The sequence below is a fragment of the Hippopotamus amphibius genome, chromosome 11, assembly GCF_030028045.1.
Source record: "Hippopotamus amphibius kiboko isolate mHipAmp2 chromosome 11, mHipAmp2.hap2, whole genome shotgun sequence".
Taxonomy (NCBI): domain Eukaryota; kingdom Metazoa; phylum Chordata; class Mammalia; order Artiodactyla; family Hippopotamidae; genus Hippopotamus; species Hippopotamus amphibius.
The window spans coordinates 76313315-76335361 of record NC_080196.1 but is presented as its reverse complement, the minus strand read 5'-3'; the positions used below and the strand labels follow the sequence as shown (position 1 = coordinate 76335361).

The 22047-nt window shown below is 35.5% G+C and overlaps 1 protein-coding gene and 1 pseudogene across 1 annotated transcript in view; one reads left to right on the top strand and one right to left on the bottom strand.

Moving 5' to 3' along the window:
* The window catches only part of USP14 (ubiquitin specific peptidase 14), a 46920-nt gene extending 25165 nt beyond the window's left edge, over positions 1-21755 (bottom strand). Inside the window, exons 1-5 of the mRNA XM_057699743.1 lie at positions 21538-21755; positions 17284-17429; positions 14998-15030; positions 4688-4792; positions 3870-3973 (exon numbers count right to left, since the gene is read on the bottom strand). Of these exons, the coding sequence (XP_057555726.1) occupies positions 3870-3973; positions 4688-4792; positions 14998-15030; positions 17284-17429; positions 21538-21553 (404 nt within the window). The 5' untranslated portion in view covers positions 21554-21755. The remainder of the gene's footprint in view (positions 1-3869; positions 3974-4687; positions 4793-14997; positions 15031-17283; positions 17430-21537) is intronic.
* On the top strand, positions 2656-3055 carry LOC130831533 (prefoldin subunit 4-like; annotated as a pseudogene).
* Positions 21756-22047: the final 292 nt, after the last annotated feature.

Here is a 22047-nt window from a genome sequence, read left to right as displayed (position 1 = left end):
AGTAAAACATCTTTCATGGAATTGTCCTCTCTTCTTTCATTCCTATTTTATCAGTTAGTGTCATTTTTCCAAAGACATACAATCCCATCCACGTCATCCTGTATCGATTAAGCTGCTAAGTACAGGAGTTTCCACCCTCTTGCAAAAACTTAGAATTAAAAAAATACTTCATTTGGTTTCAACAAAATGGAAGCAACAAGACAAAATCTCCCTGCTTATATAAAACTCAGAGAAGTAACTCCAAAACATGAAAGAGAGCTCTCTTTGGAGTAGAGGCTCTAATAAGGAATCCCAGAAGAAAAAAGTAAAGAGAAAGTCTTGGAAATAAGGCAAATTTGTCCCAACTAGCCACCCTCTATGACAGGAGCTGCCCCAGCAAACTACTCATTCAGATAATTTGCACTTGGGACACAAGAGAATACACTGCATAAGGTAAGCGCACCATCTTCAGAGCAATGGGGAAGATTAATCCACATATCCAAAGAGGACCAAGTTAAAGGACCAAACAGGAAAAAACCTTTAAGTAAGAATACTTTGGAGCCTCAGAGAAATAAAAGCAGGAATCATACCCAAAAATTAAGAAAGAGATTTTATTAAAAAGAATAGAAGGTTGTGATAAATAAGCAGTTGTGAAACAAAGCTAACGTACAAATCAGTGAAATGTAAAACAGAACTGAGGCATTTTCTCAGAACACAGCACATAAAAATAAATTAAATACGTGCAGAGAAAAAAAGGGACATGAGGAATAGACCCAGAAACTCTAATATTTAGAATGTAAGAGGACGGTAAAATAGAAGAGAAGTAACATCTGAAGAAATAATGCCTAAGAATGTCCCAGAGTTTAGGACAAGAGTCCCCAGAATGAAAGTGCCCAGTAAATGAGAAAAATAGAAGAAAACCTACACTTACCACTGCTGGAAAACTTTCAAAACAAAAATAAAGAGAAAACCCTAAAATTTATTAACAGAAAAGATTAAGAATCAAGATTGATATTAGACCTCTTTTCAGTAACCACAGACACACTAAAACAGTGGGAAAATAACTATGAATCTCTGAGGAAGAATAACTGACTTTAACATTTCCCAGTAAAGGAGTTCTCACAGTACCTGTTTACTTGGTCTTCCTCAATTAGACTGTCAGTACCTTGAAAACAGGTATTCTGTCTTGTGCACTGACAGTATATCAGTGGCAATCTAGGCAACTTCATGTAAATACCTGACAAGTGTTCACTTCAGAGAAATTCGGAAAACTTCAGTTACTCTCAGGTTTCTCCAAAATCCTTCTCTCTCCTCTCTACTGTTCAATTTTATCAAAGCATTTCACAAGCCAGTAAAGGGGACATGGGGAACACACAACATTCCTAAAGCTGTCTAAGAATCCAAATTATAGTTCAGAATTTCAACACATATTAAGAACTGGCAATGTATGTATCAAGATAGATATAATAAATTTAGTCAGAATTAAAGTACATATTTTTTAAAGTTACACATTTATATTCACTGAAACGAAGGGATTCTCACTTATAGACTATTTCATTGGTTCTCAAAACATGGATAACTGTTTACTGTTTACTTTTGTATAATGGTATAAAAACAAAGTTTCATTTCTTTTAAAAACCACTATTCACTGGTATAAGGATAAACATACAAATCAACGTATTTATTTCTAGACTAGAATTGAGAATCCAATCTTATTTATTACATACATTATGGTCAATTATCTTTCAAAAAAGGTGCTAAGACAATTCAACAAAGAAAGACTAGTCTTCTCAACTCGAGGTTTGGGAGGGGGCGGGGGGTGAAGGGGAAGCTGAGACAAAGCGAGAGAGTAGCACAGACATATATATACTACCAACTCTAAAATAGATAGCCAGTGGGAAGTTGTTGTATAACAAAGGGAGTTCAACTCGAGGATGGAAGATGCCTTAGAGGACTGGGACGGGGAGGGTGGGGGGGAGTCAAGAGAGGGAGGGAATACGGGGATATGTGTATAAAAACAGATGATTGAGCTTGGCGTACCCCCCAAAAAATAATAAATAAATAAAATTTTTAAAAAAATCCTAATTGGTTTAAAAAAAAAAAAAAAAAGACTAGTCTTCTCAAAAAATGGTACTGAAAGAACCATACAGTCACATGCAAAACAATGGGGACACCTACCTCCCACCATACAAAAAAAATTACCTAAAAATGGAGCACAGACCAAAATGTAAGAGCTAAAGCTATATAACTCTTAAAAAAGAATTTACAACCTAGAATTAGGCAATGGTTTCTTACATATCACACACACATACACAAAAGAAAAAAGAAAAAAATTAAACTACATGAAAATTTTAAATTTCTGTGCTATAAGAATGTGGTCAAGATAGTGAAAAGACAACTCACAAAATGGAAGAAAATATCTGCAAATTATCTGAAAAGGGACTGGTATCCAGAATATATAAAGAACACTTACAACTGAATAATGAAAAGACAAACCATTTAAAGCATAGGCAAAGGACTTGCTGATCAGATATTTCTCCAAAGATATACAAATGGCCAATAAGCACATGAAAAGATGCTCAACATCACTAGTCACTTGGTAAATACAAATGAGAGCCACAATAAGATACCATTTCGCCCTTAGGATGGCTATAATCAAAGACAAAGAGTCCCAAGATGGCAGGCACCATGAAGATGGCTGCAGAAGCTGTCAATGTTACTTTTGAAGATCAATAAAAACTAAACAAATCTGCACAGAATACAAGTAGAATCACAGAGTTAAAGGAAGATAGAAGTAAAAAAGAAATAGCTCCAAAATTTAGGAGATGCTTGTGAGGATATCATGCTTGCAGATGACAACTGCTTCATGATACCTCATCAGATTAGTGATGTTTTCATTAGCCGTTCTCAAAAAGAAATACAAGAAATGTTAGAAGAAGCAAAGAAAAATTTCCAAGAAGAAACTGATACCTTAGAATCCGGAGTGGAATCAATTCAGCAAGTGTTAGCAGATTTGAAAGTTCAGTTATATGCAAAATTTGAGAGCAACACAAACCCTGAAGCAGAAGAAAGCTAAACATGTTTAATAAACTTGAATATTGTTTAAAAAGGAAAAAAAGACATACATTAACAAGATTGGCACAGAGGTGAAAAACTGGAAACTCTCTTGCATTGCTGGTGAGGATGTAACATGGTGTAGCCACTTTGGAAAACAGTTTAGCAGTTCCTCAAAATGTTTAACATAGGTTACCATGTGACCAAGCAATCTACTCCTAACCAAGAGAAATGAAAACAACTCATCTGCACAAAAACTTGTGCTTAAATGTTCACAGCAGCACTATTTAGAATAGCTAAAATGTGGAAACAATCCAAATGTCCATCAACTGATCAATGGATAAACAAAACACAGTTTATCTATACAATGGAATATTATTCAGCCACAAAAGGGAATGGAGTACTGATACATGCTACAATATGGATAAACCTAGAAAACATTACGCTAAGTAAAAGAAGCCAGTCACAAAAAGACCACACATTGTATGATTCCATTAATATGAAATGTCCAGAACAGGCAAATCTGTAAGACAGAAAGTAGATTAATGGTTGCCTAGAGCTGCAGGTGAGAAGGGTAAGGAGTGACTGCTAATGAGTAGGAGGCTTCTTGCGGGGGGGGGTAAATATTCTGAAATTAGATTGTGGTGATGGTCGCACAATCTTTTGAATATAATAAAGACCATCTAATTGAACAATTAAAACGGTGAATTGTATGATAAATGAATTATATCACAACAAACCTGCTTAAAAAAAAAAAGTGCAAAACAACACTACTCATCCAAACATGAATCTCCTTTACCTAAAAAAGACATAAAACAATCTCTCTTTTGTCTTACCTTTTAAGGGCATCTTTGAGTTCAGGCACAGAACGAATACACTGAACTGTAGCATTCATGTAACAAGTGTTACCAAGGTTTGTCAATCCACATGGTAATTCCATCTGATAAGGAAAAGGATTAAATCATTTTTATAAATGACATGGCATATATAAATCACTAAACACTCTGAAGCAAATTTACCAACTTATACCAATTTATAGTCCACCTTAACAATGGTTTATTTACCTACCAAAAAACTTTACTTGCATCATGCTGAAAATCATTCTGTGTTTTAATTCCCTTCTTTAAACTAATAAGAAAACAATTCTATTAGTCCTACCTCCTCTGCAGGTTTATCACTGGAAGAGGGTAACAAAATACACAGAAACACTTCAAAAAAATGAATGGTAGTATATAAATGCTGAGTAGTAAAAATAATATTTGACAAGTATGTGTTGGCCATTTTCTAAACCAACACTGTATTTAAATTAAGGATAAATTGTATATATTTTCAACATGCAACGTTTTAAGAATTTAAATATCCCAGCACTTATTTAACATCTTTGAGCCTGTTTTCCCATAAAATAATAATCAACATTTAAACAGAGCTATCTGCCAGACATTTATTACAAGTATTAACTGACTTTATAATGAATTATTCAATTAGAAAAGGATTCCGTGAGCTAATTTCAAGAATAAAACTTTTACTGCGAATAACATACATCTTGATATTGATTAAATCTTCAAAATATGTAGATGCTACTTTCTGAAAGGCATCTTACTAACTATACTTCTTAAAAGCAGCAATCAAATATATAAAATGTGGTATGTCTTACAGCAGATGCTAACTGTTCTTCTGTCATGTCTTCTACAAAGACAGTTTTAGCTGAGGGTTCCTCAGGCAGAGCATCTGCTGACCCCATCATTAGTAGAGTCATTCCCTGTTTAAAAAAAAATTAATTTCATGAAAATGCTCAAAAGTTGATCATGTTTATGTCCAATGAAAGAAGCCAGACACAGAAAAACACATATTGCATGCTTCTATTTGCCAGAAAAGGTAAATCTGGAGAGAGAGAAAGTAGATTAGTGGTTGCTAGGACTGATGGAGGGAATAGGGAGTGTCTTTAAATGGGAACGCATTTCTGTCTGGGGTGATGAAAATATTCCAAAATTAGATTGTGGTAAAGGTTACACAACTCCGTAAATACACAAAAAAATCACTGAACTGTTAAAAAAAAAAAAAAAAGTACTAGGGTGGCTGCTTCAGGCCAGAGGTCATCCCCTTATCTGTAAAGGGGCACAAGGAAACTTCTTACAATGGTGGAACTTCTATATTTTGACTGTGGTAGTGGTTACATGACTGTATCAAGTCAACCAAACCCATCAAACTCTTACACTATAATAGGTGAATTTTACTCTCTATATACTATACCTCAATAAAGCTAAGGGAAAAAATATTGTCACAAAGAAAGCTCAGAATGTTTTCAGTACTGGAAAGGAGAGACTTCTTCAAATGATCATTAATATTTAGTGGCATCTTTTCTTTCCATAACACACTAAGCACTGATAAGATTCTTTCTGTGAAAGTCTGTTGTGTAACTGTAACCATTATTTACATATGAATAGAAGTATTTTGAAAGCACTGAAATCTCCATTATTGGAAAACATCAAACCAAACATATAAGTTAGTTCAAACTATCTAATTTTATAATTCTACACATTATTAACCCAAGGGAATACTTACATTCAATACAAATGTAACATTCCATACAGAAGAATAATGAAGACATTGTCACCCTAAATCTCATAATCCTGAAATGTGAACATCTTACTCAATATCTTATTTGGAAGACATGAATACCTGAGACAAAGACAGAGGGCAGAGGTGCTTAAAAGGAAAAAGAAAAAAAAAAGCCAGGAGAGATTTCTTTTTAACAATGTCTATATTGTTTCTTTTGTTTTATATATATATATATATATAAATTTATTTATTTATTTTATTGGCTGTGTTGGGTCTTTGTTGCTACACATGGGCTTTCTCTAGTGGCAGCGAGTGGGGGCTACTCTTCATTGTGGTATGCAGGCTCCTCATTGTGGTGGCCTCTCTTGTTGTGGAGCACAGGCTCTGGGTGCATGGGCTCCAGTAGTTGTGGCACATGGGCTCAATAATTGTGGCTCATGGGCTCTAGAGCGCAGCCTCAATAGTTGCGGCACACAGGCTTAGTTGCTCCTCAGCACGTGGGATCTTCCTGGGGCAGGGATTGAACCTGTGTCCCCTGCACTGGCAGGCGGCTTCTTAACCACTGCGCCACCTAGGAAGTCCCGAGATTTTTTTTTTAAAAAGGATGATAAAATAAAAATATCTAGATGACGATTAAAATTAGGAAATTAATAAGGTCAACAAACTCTTAGTCTTATGAGTACCTATGTTGAAACCCAACAATCTTCATTCTACCACCTGTTATTTTTACTTAAACCTTCTATAGGATAGTAGCAGCAGTACTAAGCCATCACTAAAGAATCTTTTTCCAAAGACAACTGTCTCAGGAAAAAACAAATATTTGAAGAATATACTAGCAATAGCCAGTTAGAAAATACAACAGAAAAGAAAGAATACCAAAAAATATCTAAGAGTAAACCTAACAAGAGATATGTAATACTTTAAAAAGAAAACTATAAAGATTTACTTAGGGATATTAAAAAACACCTAAAGAAAATGAAGATCACAACAGATTTCTGGACTGGAAAAAGTAAAAATGTGATTCCAAATTATCATATAAACTTAATTTAATTCCCCTTTCTGAAACTTTACAAAATGATTCATTCATGTAGCAAACTCACACCCATGACAAAGCTAAGAAATTTCTGAAAAAGACGACTAAAACAACAGCTTTAAAATGATTTAAGAAAACAGATTACACAATGAAGAATGTTGAGGACAGTAACGTAGAAAAAAAATTCTGAGTTCTCCACCTCATGACTTGCCATACCCAAAATGAATTACAAATTGAAGATTTAAACATAAATAAAATGAAACAAATAATTACAAAATATTTAATTTTCTAAAAATCTTGCTGTATTGGAAGAGTTTATAAAATTGACATAAAAGATGAAAAGGACTGATGTCACTAACTACATAAATCTTAAAAACTTCCCCATTACCACAATCAAAATTTTAAAGAACTTTAAAAAAAAAATCACTATATATAGGCACAACAGAAAAATGGGCAAAAGAGATAAGTGGAAAACAAACAAAAAAGGCTTAAAATTGATAAATAAACTTCTACCTTAAGAAGCTAACAGAAGTATACATTAAAACCAAAGTAAAGGGACTTCCCTGGTGGCACAGTGGTTAAGAATCCACCTGCCAATCCAGGGTACATGGGTCGATCCCTGCTCCAGGAAGATCCCACATGCCAGGGAGCAACTAAGCCCATGTGCCACAACTATTGAGCCTGCGCTCTAGAGCCTGCAAGCCACAACTACTGAAGCCCGTGCACCTAGGGCCTGTGCTTGGCAACAAGAGAAGCCACTACAATGAGAAGCCCACGCACTGCAACAAAGAGGAGCCCCCGCTCGTCTCAACTAGAGAAAGCCCATGTACAGCAATGAAGGCCCAATGCAGCCAATAAATAAATGAATAAATTTATAAAATAAATAAAAATTTTAAAAAAATTTTTAAAAAGCAAGCAAATGAGTAATTACTCATTTAAAACAAAATGAAAAATAAAAAAATGAAACCAAAGTAAAAAGAGGAAATAAAACAAAGAGGGGAAGTAAATAAAATAATAAATGAACAAACAGAAGTTGATTCTTTGGATGAGAGGGGGTAAAAAAAAATCAGTGAAACTAAACAACCTCTGCCAAGATGATTAAGACAATGAGCGAGAAATCACAATTTGCCAATGGGGGGTTGGGGTGGGGGGGCGCAGGTTGGAAAGACAGCACTACAGATTCTAGAATTAAAGGATAATAAAAGTGTAGTATGCCAATCAACCCAACAATTTGAACCAAACAGACCAATTCCCCTAAAAGACACACATTACCAAAACTGATGTAAAAGAGAATATAATATCTGAATAATCCTGCATTTATTAAAGACACTAAATTCTTAATTAAAAGCCTTCCCACCAAGAAAGCTCCAAGCCCAGAGAACTTCACTGGAAAATTCTATGAGACACTAAATATACACACACACACACACACACACACACACATACTCTTTCAGAAAAGAGAGGAGGTATGAATGCTTCGTAACTCATTTTATAAGGCCAGCGTTAAGTAATAGAAAAAATCAAACGAAGTTCAAGAAAAATACAAACCATCTCTCTCACAAAAAGAGACACAAAACTACTTAACAAAATACTACCGGTAGAATCCAAATTACATAAAAAGGAAAATATACAATCACCAAGTGGGTTTATCCAAGAATATAAGATTAGTTTACTATTTCAAAAAAGGCAGTGTAGTTCACCACATTAAGAGATTAAGGGATTAAAAAAAAAGATCATTTTGATACACAGTATATAGAAAAAAAGTATTTGACAAAACTAAACTCCTATTCATGATAACTCTGGACATACTAGAAACAGAAAAGAACTTTCCTCAACCTGATGAACATCAAAAACCTGTAAAACATCTGTAAAAAAGGGACCAAAATTCTACAATGGGCAAAACTATCCTATATGTGTGTAACTATAGTCTCAAAAAAGAGGAACAAGGAGAGACAAAAAATATCTAAAGAAATAGCTAAAGATTTTATAACTTTAATAAGAAATATAAACACATAGATCCAAGGGGTTTAAGCAGAATAAACACAAAGAAAACCCTACCAAAACAAATTGCTGAAAACCAATAATGAGAAAAACCTCAAAAGCACCCAGAGGAAAAAGGACATATTACATGCAGAGGGATAATGACAGCAGTGACAGCAACTGTACAGATGAGAAGACATCTTTCAAGTACTGAAAGAGTGTAAATTTAGAATTCTATACTTATCAAAAATGTTCTTCAAAAATGGAGATGAAACAAAGCTTTTCAGAAAAACCAAAGCAGAGAAAATGTATAGATATGCTCTGCAAAAAATGTCAAAAGGAATTTCTTCAGGAAGAAGAAAATGCTCAGATGGCACTTTGGATCTGGATCCAAAGAAAGGGCACCCAAAATGGTAAATATGGGTTTTCTACATTTTTTAATCTCTTTAAAAAATAAATGACTATTTAAAGCAAAAGTAGCAATGTAAAAAGTAATAATAATAGCAACACACTATGGAGTTTCTCTCACGCAGAAGTAAACTATATGTATATATGTATGTATGTATGTATGACCACTGTTGTAACAGTCTTATACTACGCCTCAAGTCACTATAGATACATCATACAAACCTTATAGCAGCAGTTCAAAAACATCATCATAGGACCCTTCATAGCAACAGTCAGCAAAATTTCCCTATTAAAGGCCATCTAATATTTTAGAATTTCTGGACAACATATGATCTTTGTTGCATATTCTCTGTTGTCTTCGACCTCAACCCTTTAAAATATAAAAATCATTCCTAACTTGCAGGCCTTACAAAAAGAGGCTGCAGGCCAGTTTTGGCTCAGAGTTCACAGTTTGATAACTCCTGCTTTACAGTCTTAAAAATTGAGAACTTCTGTTATGTAAGTTTTGCCATCAATATTTACCATATTAGAAATTAAAACAGAAATTTTAATAATATTCACTCAAAAATAATAAACCCACTTAGTATTTAACATTTTCTTTTATGAAAGATAATTGTATTCTCAAAACAAAACTAGTAAAGAATATTTTCTTTTATATATTTTTAAATCTCTAACATTTGGCTTAGAACAGTGGATTTTCATATTTGTTTCTGCATTCAATCTATTGCAATACCACATGTCCCATAGCCTCTGAATAACTCTACTGTATATATATAATCCACAATAAAAAAAAGCAAATAAAATCTTAATATGAAAACAAGACTTTTTTTAAATATGAAAATACTTTTGCTCTCAAGGACTCCTTGAAAGAGTCCTAGGTACTGCCTGGAGTTCCTGAGATACACTCAGAGAACTGCTCCTCTAGAGAAATCATTAAAACTCTGGAGGTAGAGGGGAGAATGGAAAATGACACAGGGTTTCTTTCTGGATGATGATAATGTTTTCAAACTAGATAGTGTTGATGGTTGCACAGCTCTATGAATATAGCAGAACACAATGAAATGACCATTTTAAAGGGTTGAATTTCACAGTCTGTAAATTTTCTCAATAAACTTATAATAGCATAAATAACAGAGATAAAGCAAAGGTAGAGATAAAACACAAAATTAAAAATAATAAAAAAGGCAGAAAAAGAACAAATGAGACAGAAAATAAATAGCAAGATGGTAAATTAAACCCAATTATATGGATAATAACATTGAACACAAGTGGTCTAAAGGTTCCAATTACAAAGTAGAGATTGTAAGACTGGATAAAAAAGCAAGACTCAAGCATATGCTATCTTTAAAAAAAAAATCCATTTTAAATATAAAGACACAGGTGGATAAAAAGCAAAAGGATGGGAAAATACATGAAATGTAACAATAATTAAAAGAAATATGGAGTAGCTTCATTAAAATCAAAGTAAAGCTCAGAGTAAAGAATATTACCAGGAATAAAGAGGAACAGTTCATTGTGATGAAAGGTCAAGTCATCAAAATGTAGCAATGCTAAATATGCATGTACCTAATAAAAGAACTTCAAAATACATGAAATAAAACTGATACACTGAAAGGAGATATAATCAAACCCACAATAATAGCTGGAGATTATGACACACGATAAAAGAAGTAGACAACACATTAGTCAGGATAGAAAGAACATGAATACTATAGACCAACTTGACCTAATTGGCATTTATGGAACATTTTACCCAACAACAGCAAAATACATATTTTTTTAAGCGCACAGAAAACATTCACCAAACGAATGTACCATAAAACAAGCGTCAATAAATTTCAGAGGACTGAAATAATATTGGGTATGTTATATGACCACAACAGAATCAAATTAGAAATAAATGACACAAGTACATTAGAATAAGCCCCATGTAACTGGAAATGAAATATAGCTGTAAACAACCCATGAGTCAAAAAAGAAATCACAAGGTAAATCAGAAAATATTTTAACTGCATAATAAAAACACAGCATATCAAAACTTGTGGATACAGCTACAAGTGCTTAAAGAGAAATTAATAATAATAATTTTAAATGTCTACATAAGGAAAAAGATATTTAAAAAAGAAAAAAAAGCAATGGTCTAAGCATACACCTTAAAGAGCAAGAAAATGAAGCAATTTAAACCCAAAATAGAAAAAAAAATTAAAGAGTAAATATCAACAAAATAGAAAATGGGGTAATATATAAAATCAGCAAAGTCAAAAACTGAGTAGCAACACTGATCAAAATATATATTTTTTATTAACATCAGGAATGAAAGAGGGAACATCAATAATAACAGAGGTAAAAGGATAAGAATTATTTCAAACATTATGAACTTTATGTCAATAAATTCAACATATTTAAAATAGGCAAATTCCTCAAGAAAGAACGTCACCAAAACACAAGGGAAAAAAAAATATATATATATATATAAATAGCCCTATATCCACTAGAGAAATTGAATATCAAATTCCCATGAAGAAAACCCAGGTCCAGATAGAATTTACTAGTAAATTATTTCAAATATTTACAGATATAATATCAATCTTACATATAAACTCATTCGAAAAGAGAAAGGAATACTTCACCAACTCTTTGAATGACTGTCCAACATAACTCTGACGACAAAGTGAAAGACATGAAATAAAAATACTAGTATGCTTCATCAACACATAGGAAAATATCTTTAAAATATGAGAAAATTAAATCCAGCAATAAATAAAAAAGATAAATATCTATATATCATGATTCAATGAGTTAGTCCCAGGATGCAGTTCTCAAACTGTTGTCTGTAAACCTCTATGGTTCCCTCAGATTCTTTCACAGAGCCAGCAGGGTCAAAACTATTTCATTAATAATACCAAGATGTTATTTCCCTTTTTTACTGTGTTGGCATCTGCACTGATGCTGATAAGTCAATACTGGCTAAAACTTTTAACAGTGACATCAAAATGAGCTGGTAAAAATTATTAATTTTATTAAATCTCAACCTTTAAATACATTTCTTTTTGATAGTCTGAATTATGGAATGGGAAGTACACAATAAAAAACTTACTTCTCCGACAATCAACACGTCCTTTGGTAGGTGAACAAATAAAAGTGTGGTACATCCAGACAACAGCATATTACTCACACTACAAAGAACTGAGTTATCTAGCCATGAAAAGACTTGGAAACTTAAATGCATATTACTATGTAAAGAAGCCAATGTGAAAAGGCTACACACTGTATGATTCCAACTATATGACATTTTGAAAAAGGCAAAACTATGGACACAGTAAAAATATCAAGTTGTCAAGGGTTGAGAGAGAAATAGGTAGAGCACAGAGAATTTTCAGGGCAGTGAAACTACTTTGTATGACACTATAATGGTGGATACGTGTCATTATACATTTTGTCCAAATCCACAGAATGTACAACACCAAGAGTGAACCCTAACATAAACCACGGACTTTGGGTAATAATGATGTGTCAATGTAGGTTCATCAATTTAACCAATGTGCCACTCTGTGAGGGATGTTGATAATGGAGAAGGCTATGCATGTGCGTGAGAGGAGGATGTAAAAAAAAATTACAAAGTGCCATTAATTAAAGAAAAAAACAAAAGACACTTCTGCACACCAAACTATGATAGCTGTCTTCAGGATAAGCTTGTACCAATATTTGTGTTGAAAACCAGACTACTTGCCTTTTTTTTTTAAATAGAATACAATTTTCACTTAAAACAACTGACAAATTATGGGTTTTTAGGCTTGAGTATTTAGTAACATTTTCTCAAAAATGAAGGAAGTGAGTGAGTAGTTTCAGGGAGAACTGACAATATTTATAGCTGCCAATGTCAAAATTAGAGCTTTCAAGTGAAAAGAATTTTCTGTCTGTCACTATGTACTTGGCAACTTTCCAGAATTAAAGACTTTTTTTTTTTTCTGTTGAAGTTGGCAGTGATATTAACGAATGCAATTTTGAGGAACTGTATAATGAAATGCATCAGCATATGTAAGATGTAAATAACTCAGAAAAACAATTTTCCCAAATGACCAATAACATGATGTTACAAAATCATGACGAGTGTAAGAGCCATTCTTCAGTGCAAAACAAATAGATTTTAATGTACAAAGGGTCACTGACGTGGTTTCTACTACATCAAACTAACCAATAAATAAACCATCACATGTTGAGTTTTGGTGTACTATGAAAGAAGAACATTCACAATTTTATCTGAAAAGACACCTCCCTTTTCCAAATATTTAACTATGTGAGACCAAATTTCTTACATATACTTCAACCAAAGCCATATATCACAACAGACTGAGAATGCAGAAACAAAAATGAAAAGTCAGTTATCTTCTATATTAAGCTAGATTGTCAAGAGATCTGAAAAATGTAGAACAAGGCCAGTTCTTTCACTTTTTTTTTGTTTGTTTCGGGAAATATTAAAAAATTAGAAATTAACAGGTAATGGGTTTGTTATTGCTACTTTTAAATTAATACTTTTAATTTCTCAGCCTTAATTTCTAATACAATAAACATAGATATAAACCATATATATGAAATTCTTTGGGGTTTAAAAATAATTTTTTAGTGTGTAAAGAGGTCACGAAGACCAAGAACTGTGAGAGGTGCACATGCCAGAAATGCAAGGCTTTTAATAGTTAAAAGTCAATGAGACCAGCCAGATTACCAAAATAAAAGAGAAAAATCAAGTGATTCTTTTAATAAGAAGCAGATAAAGCACTTAAATTTCAACAGCCAGGGACTTCCTAAGTGGCGCAGTAGTTAAGAATCCGCCTGCCAATGCAGGGGACATGGGTTCAATCCCTGTTCCAGGAAGATCCCACATGCCATGGAGCAACTAAGCCCATGCGGAGCAGTTAAGCCCATGTGCCACAACTACTGAAGCCCGCACACCTAGAGCCCATCCTCTGCAACAAGAGAAGCCACCACAATGAGAAGCCTGCACACCACAATGAAGAGTAGTCCATGCTCGCTGCAACTAGAGAAAGCCCATGTGCAGCAACGAAGACCCAACACAGCCAATAAATAAATAATTCAACAGCCATTCATACTTAAAAGGTCTTAGTGAACTAGGAAACAACAAAGATGTCCACTCCCACCACTTTCTATTCAACACTATATTAGAAGTCCTAGCCAATGAAGTTAAAAAACAAGTTAAAAAACAAAATAGAAGCCATGAAGATTGGAAAGGGAAAAGTAAAACTGCCTCTATTTGCAAATAGCATGCTTACATACATAGACAGCTCAACAGAATCTACAAAAAAACTACTGGAACTAGTAAGTGCATTTGGCAAGGTCACAGGATAAAAATAAACTGTGTTTTTATAATCTAGTTGGAAATCAAAATTTTTTCAAAGTATTGTTTAACAGCCAAGAAATGTTAAGTTCCAGAATCTAACAAAAAATGTGCAAGATCTCTATACCAAAAAATTATAAAATTGAGCTAAGAGAAATGGAGAAGTACATCTTATTTAAGGATTTTCGTACTCAATACCCTTAAGATGTTCACTCTCCCCAAACTGAACTACAGATTCAATGCAATCTAGACAAAATTCCAGGAGTCCATTTGTAGGAGCTGACAATCTAAAATTATAAGGAAACGTAAAGGAGCTAAAATATTCCTGAGGAAAGAGAAAAAGTTGGAGAACTTACACTATCTTATTTCAAGACTTATTATAAAGCTTTAGTAATCAAGACCAAGTGGTGCTAGAATAAAGTTAATCAAATACATCAATGAAACAACAGTCCAAAAATACACCAACAATTGATTTTCAAGAAAGACTCTGACAAATTAATGAGAAAAGGAAAATATTTTCAACAGATGATGTTAGAACAACTAGATATACAAACAGAAAAAAAGGATTTGGAATACATTTTGTGTAATAACTAGGGAACTGCATTATAATTAGTGTTAAGATAATACTTACATTTTTTATTTTGATGTTTCCCCAATCATCATCCTGTTTTAAAAACAAATAATAAATATTTAACCACCCCTGTATAATCTCAACATAATCTAAATATCAAATAATTTTAGATTTCTACTTCAAAATAGAAATCTTCTGTATGCAGATTTTACTTAAAATTATTATAATCAGAGTACTTTAAACAAAAAAATATAAATGCAGTTCTAGAACTAATAAGTCTAACAACTGTTTAAACTACATAAGATACAATTTAAATGATAGTAAACTTGGTGGCGCAAAAGTACTAGAACACTTGATTGATGACAAATGACAGATGCTAATTTTTTACATGTCTGGAACCAGCAAAGCTAACTAGCTTATGTGACAAAAATAAAGAATAACTTAGGAAATGAAATAAGGTCTACACAATTAGGGTGATTATATAATTAATCATCCAAAGCAAGAGACTCTTGACAATGAAAGTGCTATTAAAAATTATACCAGCAACATAAACAAGACTGCCCGAGGCAAACTAACCCTTACTAGTATTTGCTGCATCCACAAGTGTTTCTCAAGTCCTAAATTTCACATCTATGAATCAATTAATACTTTGACTTCAGTATGTTCAATTAAATCAAGATTTTTTTTTTTTGAAATGCCAAGATTGGTCCACAGATACTTAGGCAGTTAAGCCTTTCCCTTCACAGGACAGTCAGTTCCATATCACTCCTTCCTTTTTATAGAAGGTAAAAGGCACTCAAAACACTTACCTTTGGTGGTGCCCCTACCTCTTTTTGGACATCCTGCTTCAAAGTGGAATATTAAGTTCCTAAATGCCCTACTCAGATTAAGGGCTATTACTGCTAATCATAAGGAATGATAACTATATACACCCCCTCAGATAATGTACCACTTATCCAAGGTCACACAAAGCTGGAAAATGAACCCAGATCTGCTTGACTTGTAAATCCTATGTTCTTTTCGTGCCTTAGTATGTTACCTGAACCTCATTAATGCTCAGTTTCCTTGTTTAGAAAATATATGAAATACACCTTACTTTCCTCCTTTTTAAAATACATACAGTTGAAAATTAAAGAAAATAAAAGCCTGGCACAGAATAAGTATTCAGTAAGTAGTAGCTATTAGTAGTCACAGTTTCACTTAATTAGCATTTTTCTATAATTCTCCACAGTATACCACCAGTACACAGCTCAGCACAAATTATGTTACCAAGTTCACTAATGACCAAAAGCTCATACTGCAACTCGAGGAGAAACCATGTTTCTTCACCAATATCTGTTCCACTGCCCAGCTAACAAGGGTAGTCAATCCTTATCTCTAAAGTTAACTAGAGCTCTTCAGCATTCCATATCTAACTCTTGTGTATTTTAAAAACTATACTTATATAGTATTACAAACAATAATAAAGAAAATAGCTTCACATCTTTTTTGTGGCCCTTCATCAATGATACTGGTAAGCTTGGACTCTTAACTATAATCAGTGTGATCATTTCAAGGGAACTAAAGGAAAAATTAAGTTTCCTCTCTTTCTAATCAAAAGTTTCTTTCCTCCCATCTCAAGGGAGGTGTTAGATAGTGATTACTTCTAAGAGAAATGGGCTCTGTTTAATGGTAGGATGCAAGCAAGGCCAAAGGAAAAATTAACAGCTTTCCAGAATCCCAGAATCAGGGCTTTGGTAAATTTGGTACATTCGAATGTATATATAAAACACACTCTGGGGACTTCCCTAGCAGTCCAGTGGCTGGGACTCCGCAGTGGTCAGGGAGCTAGGATCCCACATGCTGCGTGCACACGGCATAGCCAAAAAAAAATTTTTAATTTAAAAAATAAATTTAAAAAATTTAAACATTAAAAAAAAAAACTCTGTAGTAGACTTTAAAAAATCTACCATATTATTCCATATTTTCAACAGACATAAAATTTCTCACACTTATAACCAAAAATTACTAAGGAAATACAAATAGACTTTTTTAGTCTAAACAAGATGAATACTTTTAACACATCTTCATAAGAAAAAAATTCATACACAGATAAAACGGAAAGTGCCCCACTCCCCTGACCCCCAGAGGTATTCATTGATACAATGCATGTTTAAATTAAAATTTTAATGACACTTTACTATACAGTGTTTTGAAATGGCTACAATGTCCCTTCCTTAAACATGAATGAGAATTTTAATCCCACAGACTATAAACTCTCACCAAATAAAAAATACCTCAAATGCTACATTTTCTGGTGCTAATTATTTTCACTAGTGCATAATGAAAATCTGGACTAAATTTTACCTTCAATGTTCCTCCTTTCACCATAACTTTCTGTCTGGCCGGCTGGACTCCAGTCAGTGCAAAAAGCTGAGCCTTGAACACCATCGGAGGTTCATCAGTATTCAATTCTACACCTTCAAATTTCTCCTTTCCCCATTTCACAGTAACTGCAAACAAACCATAACTTTATTTTCATGTACAAAATAACAAGCCTTAAGATTTAGAAGATCCTCAGTATTATTCAGCTAGTTCTTTAAAGCCAAACTATGTCAATCTTTTTACGCTCCTAATGCCTACCAAATCAGGAATGAAGTGAATGCAGTAGATCTTGGATAACATTTAACTGCATCTAATCCAACTTCTCATTTGATAAATAAGGAAACTGAGACTTAAAAGAAACTGATTTATTAATGTCACAAAACTAGTTAGTAAATACTCAAGGCTTCTGAATCCTACTCGAATAACATCTGCAAAATATGACCACACTGAAACAAACACTTTCCAGAATAAGGTTCACAGACTTTAAAATGTGTTTATTTAAACAATCATTAAAATCAGTTGAATTTTACATACTGCTGAAATAAAGAGGGGAAAGAAAGGCTAGACTATTCTGAGAGAAGAAAAAATATTCCTGGGAAAGTAAAGCATACTGAAAACAGGTTTAGGAATATAGATTCTGGATTATAAGAAGAAAGGTGTGGGAGAATTGAAAGGTCTGCTTCCTGAGCAAGAAGTGGTAAAATATTAAGAAAAATCCAGGAATTCCCTGGCAGTCTAGTGGTTAGGACTTGGCGCTTTCACTGTGGGGGGCCCAGGTTCGATCCTTGGTTGGGGAACTAATATGCCGCATGCAGCCAAATCAAAAAACAAACAAACCAAAAAACAAACAAAAAACAAAAAAACAAAACCAAGAAAAATCCAAAAATATAACTATGTCATTAAAAAATACTGAATATAAAAATAGTGCCACCATTGTGGAAAAAAGTATGGTGGTTCCTCAAAACATTAAGCACAGAATTAGTACTATATGATCCAGCAATTCTATTCCTAGGTATATACCCAAATGTATGGAGAGCAGGGAATCAAACTGATATTTGTATACCCATGTTCACAGCAGCATTATTTCACAATAGCCTAGTGAACAAAGTGTGGTATATACATACAATGGACATTATTCAGCCTTAAAAAAATAATGAAATTCTGACACATGCTACCACATGGATGAATCTGGGAGACACTGCACTAAGTGAAATAAGCTAGATAACAAAAGGACAAATACTGTATGGTTCTGCTTATGAGGTACCCAGAGTAGTCAAATTCACTGACAGAAAGTAGAATGGTAGTTGCCAGGAGGAGGCTACAGGGAAATGGGAATGGGGACTTATTGCTTAATGGGTAGAGAGTTTCAGTTTAGGAAGGTGAAAAATCTCCAGAGGTGGATGGTGATGATGGTTGCAAAGCAATGCGAAGGTACTCAAAGTCAAAAACTGTACACTTAAAAATGGTTAAAACTACATTTTATGTTACACATATTTTACCATGATAAAAAATTCCAATCAATCTCATAAAATAGCTAACTTTTGAAACATGTAAAAATAAACTAGGGAATTCCTGGGCGGTCCAGTGATTAGGACTCCTCGTTTTCACTGCTCAGGGCCCAGATTCAATCCCTGGTCAGAAAACCAAGACCCTACAAGCCGCGCGGCCACAAATAAACAAATTCAAGGATATACATAGTTTGTTTCTACTGAAAACTTTATACCTACTCAAAATGAGAATCCCACAACTAATAGTTGTCTGATTTCGCTGATTACTAAAATCAGAATATAAAAAAGTGACCCTAACTCCAAATCCCAATTCCTTTACCAGTTCAATTAATGTGTTAGCACTCATTCAATGATAAGCCCAGTAACAAGGATTAGGGATACTCTCTGTGAACTTACAATTTAATAAAGGAGAGAGGGAAAAAGGCTAAAATAATTAAAAATACAATATAAATATTACAAATGCTAGAGGAGCACGGTGGAATGCTTCGTGAGGGAGGAAGCATTTCCTGGAGAAAGTGATAACTGTGAGTTACCACTATCAACTCTGAGTCTCGAAGAAAAAATTAGGTGTTAGCCAGAGAATAAGACTAAAAGGATTCCCGGAAAAGACGCTCAAAAGCATAAAGCAGCATCGTGTCCTCTGGAATATAAGAGATTCCCAGAGTAAAGGAGCTGTAAAAGAAGAACCTGACCAAGGATCAAGTCAGGGAAGATAACCTAAGTCATGTTGAAACACACAGGCTTTATGTTGTACAAAGCATGGAACTCCTGAAAGGTTTTCATAAAAGCCATTTTGGTCTGGTTTGAACATCAGATCACTCTAGCAGCAGCAGAGAAGGGGGAAAAACTACCATCATTAAGATATGCCAGAAACAGATGACAACAGTAGAAACAAAAGACGATAGAGGACTAAGTCAAAACTTAATCTCTAAGATTTCGAGAGGACTAAATACTTTAATTATAAGTATTAGAAATAATGAAGACAAATCCATCTGAAATTTATTTAGCTGTGTCACCACGGGCAAGTTAAACTTTTTGCTTACCCATAAAGGAGAATTATATTAGTACCACAGGATTATGTTGAAAATTAAAACAAAGCAACATGTATAAAAAAAATTAGCTTTGCACCAGACACAAAAGTGTTCACTAATTTTTATGGCACTTATTTTTAACCATGTAAGAGTCTGGACATTTATTTTCTTATGAAAATTAAAAACTTATGAAACAGTACTTAAAATTTTCTTGTTTTAATATGGAGCTTTTTGGAGAACGTGAAAATACAGATTCTCAATATGGAGATGTCAGAGGAAGAAGCCTTAGGAATCTACGTCACTTCCCCTGATTTGGGAAATGAGGAAAAGACCTGATTAAACATTTAAGATGGAACTCAATTTTTAAGATACAAAGTTTGACGAGTACAGGCATTTTTTGAGGGAAACAAAGACAGGGATCGGTTTTATTGTGAGTTCCTGTATGTGTTTAAGTATTAGCATACACTGATATTTACCGCCATTACTTAATTAATGCCCCTTAAATTCTATATTGCATAAATAGAATATTTCAAGTACCATTCCACTGTTAATTGTTGTGGCTTGAGAAAAAGAGGTTGAGCAATCGTTATTAAAGCATTCGGGGACAGTTTTGAGGGCATTAGCCCGCTGCGGCCCCCTTTGCCTGGCAAAGCAATAAAGCTATTCTTTTCTATTTCACCCAAAAAACAATAACAAAAACAAAAAGACAAAAGGAAAAAGATAAAACATTATTAAAGCAGTCAAGATTCTAGAACAAAATAATCCATCTCGAGTTTAAACATTATTCTTTGATGTCATGCTTTGAAAATGTTGAATCTTCAATGAAAGATAAGTGTGTCAAGATGGCCATTGAGTCACACATCCGTAGCCAACTGGAGCTACCATATACACTTTAGGTGCCATTTTGAATTAGACTAGGAGACAGCAAAGTCCTTTAACTCAGTAAAAACGTGATCCCCGCCCAACACCTTGGAGTGCTATCAAGCAAGGAAAAAAAAAAAACAAAAACCCTGTCAAACGCCAATCAAAAGGAAATGATGCCCGCGGACGTTTGTATTCCTTTACCTCTCAAGGCTAACACTATGCTTCAGACACAGAAACACAAAACAGTATTTGATGACATGAAAACCAAGCAAAAAGTTCGCAATCTGCCTCGGCATGAAAAAGTGAAATTGACACAAAAGGGACGGTGGCAGCAAGGGGTAAGCGAAGGGAGGCTGTGGAGGGAAACCCCAAGAAGCAGGAAGCCTAACCTCACATCCAGGGTCCCTGCATCCCTCCCTAACTCCGGCTTCCCCTCCTGGCCGCTCCCTTCCACAGCTACAACTGGAGAGCCACGGCACCTCTAGCCCGGCCCCTGGTGCCCCGGGACACAACCTCACCCCATCCCGCACGCGAGGACAACGAGAGAAACTATTATGCAGAGTCACCACTCGGGGAGGCCGAGGCTCGCGGCTTCCCCACCTCCCCTCCCGCACCCACCCCACCCACCCACCCACCCGGCGGCCCAGGAAGCGCACGGCTGCTTCGCACTGCAGGGCCCGGAGCTCGCGGGAAGAGAGCAAAGGGCCAGGGTCCCTCCACGCCGCGGCCCCGCCCCCCCACCCCGCCCCGCGGCGTCCACCCCGCAGGCCAGGCCTTCCCAGAGGCCTAGCCCCGGGCGGGACTGCGGCGCGCGAGGCGAGGATGGAGCTCACCGGAGTAGAGCGGCATGGCGGGGCACGCGGGGAGGCGGCGGCGGCGGCGGCGCAGGAAGGCTGGGCCTGGCAAGGGCGGCGAAGGGAGAGGGCCGCGAAGAAGCTGTGGCAGCGGCCGAGGCGGAGGAGCGGTGGCGGCGGCAGACACGCTGCGACGAGAGCCTCATTCAAACCGGCCACTGGCGATGACGCAGCACCACGCAGGCCGCCTGCCCGGCCACGGGGCGACTGCGGGGCGGAGGCGAGGCGGGGCCTGCGGGTGGAGAGACCAGGGAGGTGGGAGCGGCCGGGAGAGGCGGGGCGCGCAAGGCCTCTGCGCCAAACAGGTGCGCGCCTGCGCACTGCACCCCGGCTGCGCCCACCGACGCCCCGCCCCGCCCCGCCCCGCCCCGCCGGGCTGCAGACACTGTGGGCGCCTGGTGTCCCAGGTGCTGCTTCTTAAGAAGTCTTCCACCCCTGTTTCCAAATGATGGGGCTGTAAAAGCTGGGCTTTATTCTTTCTGTTAATGC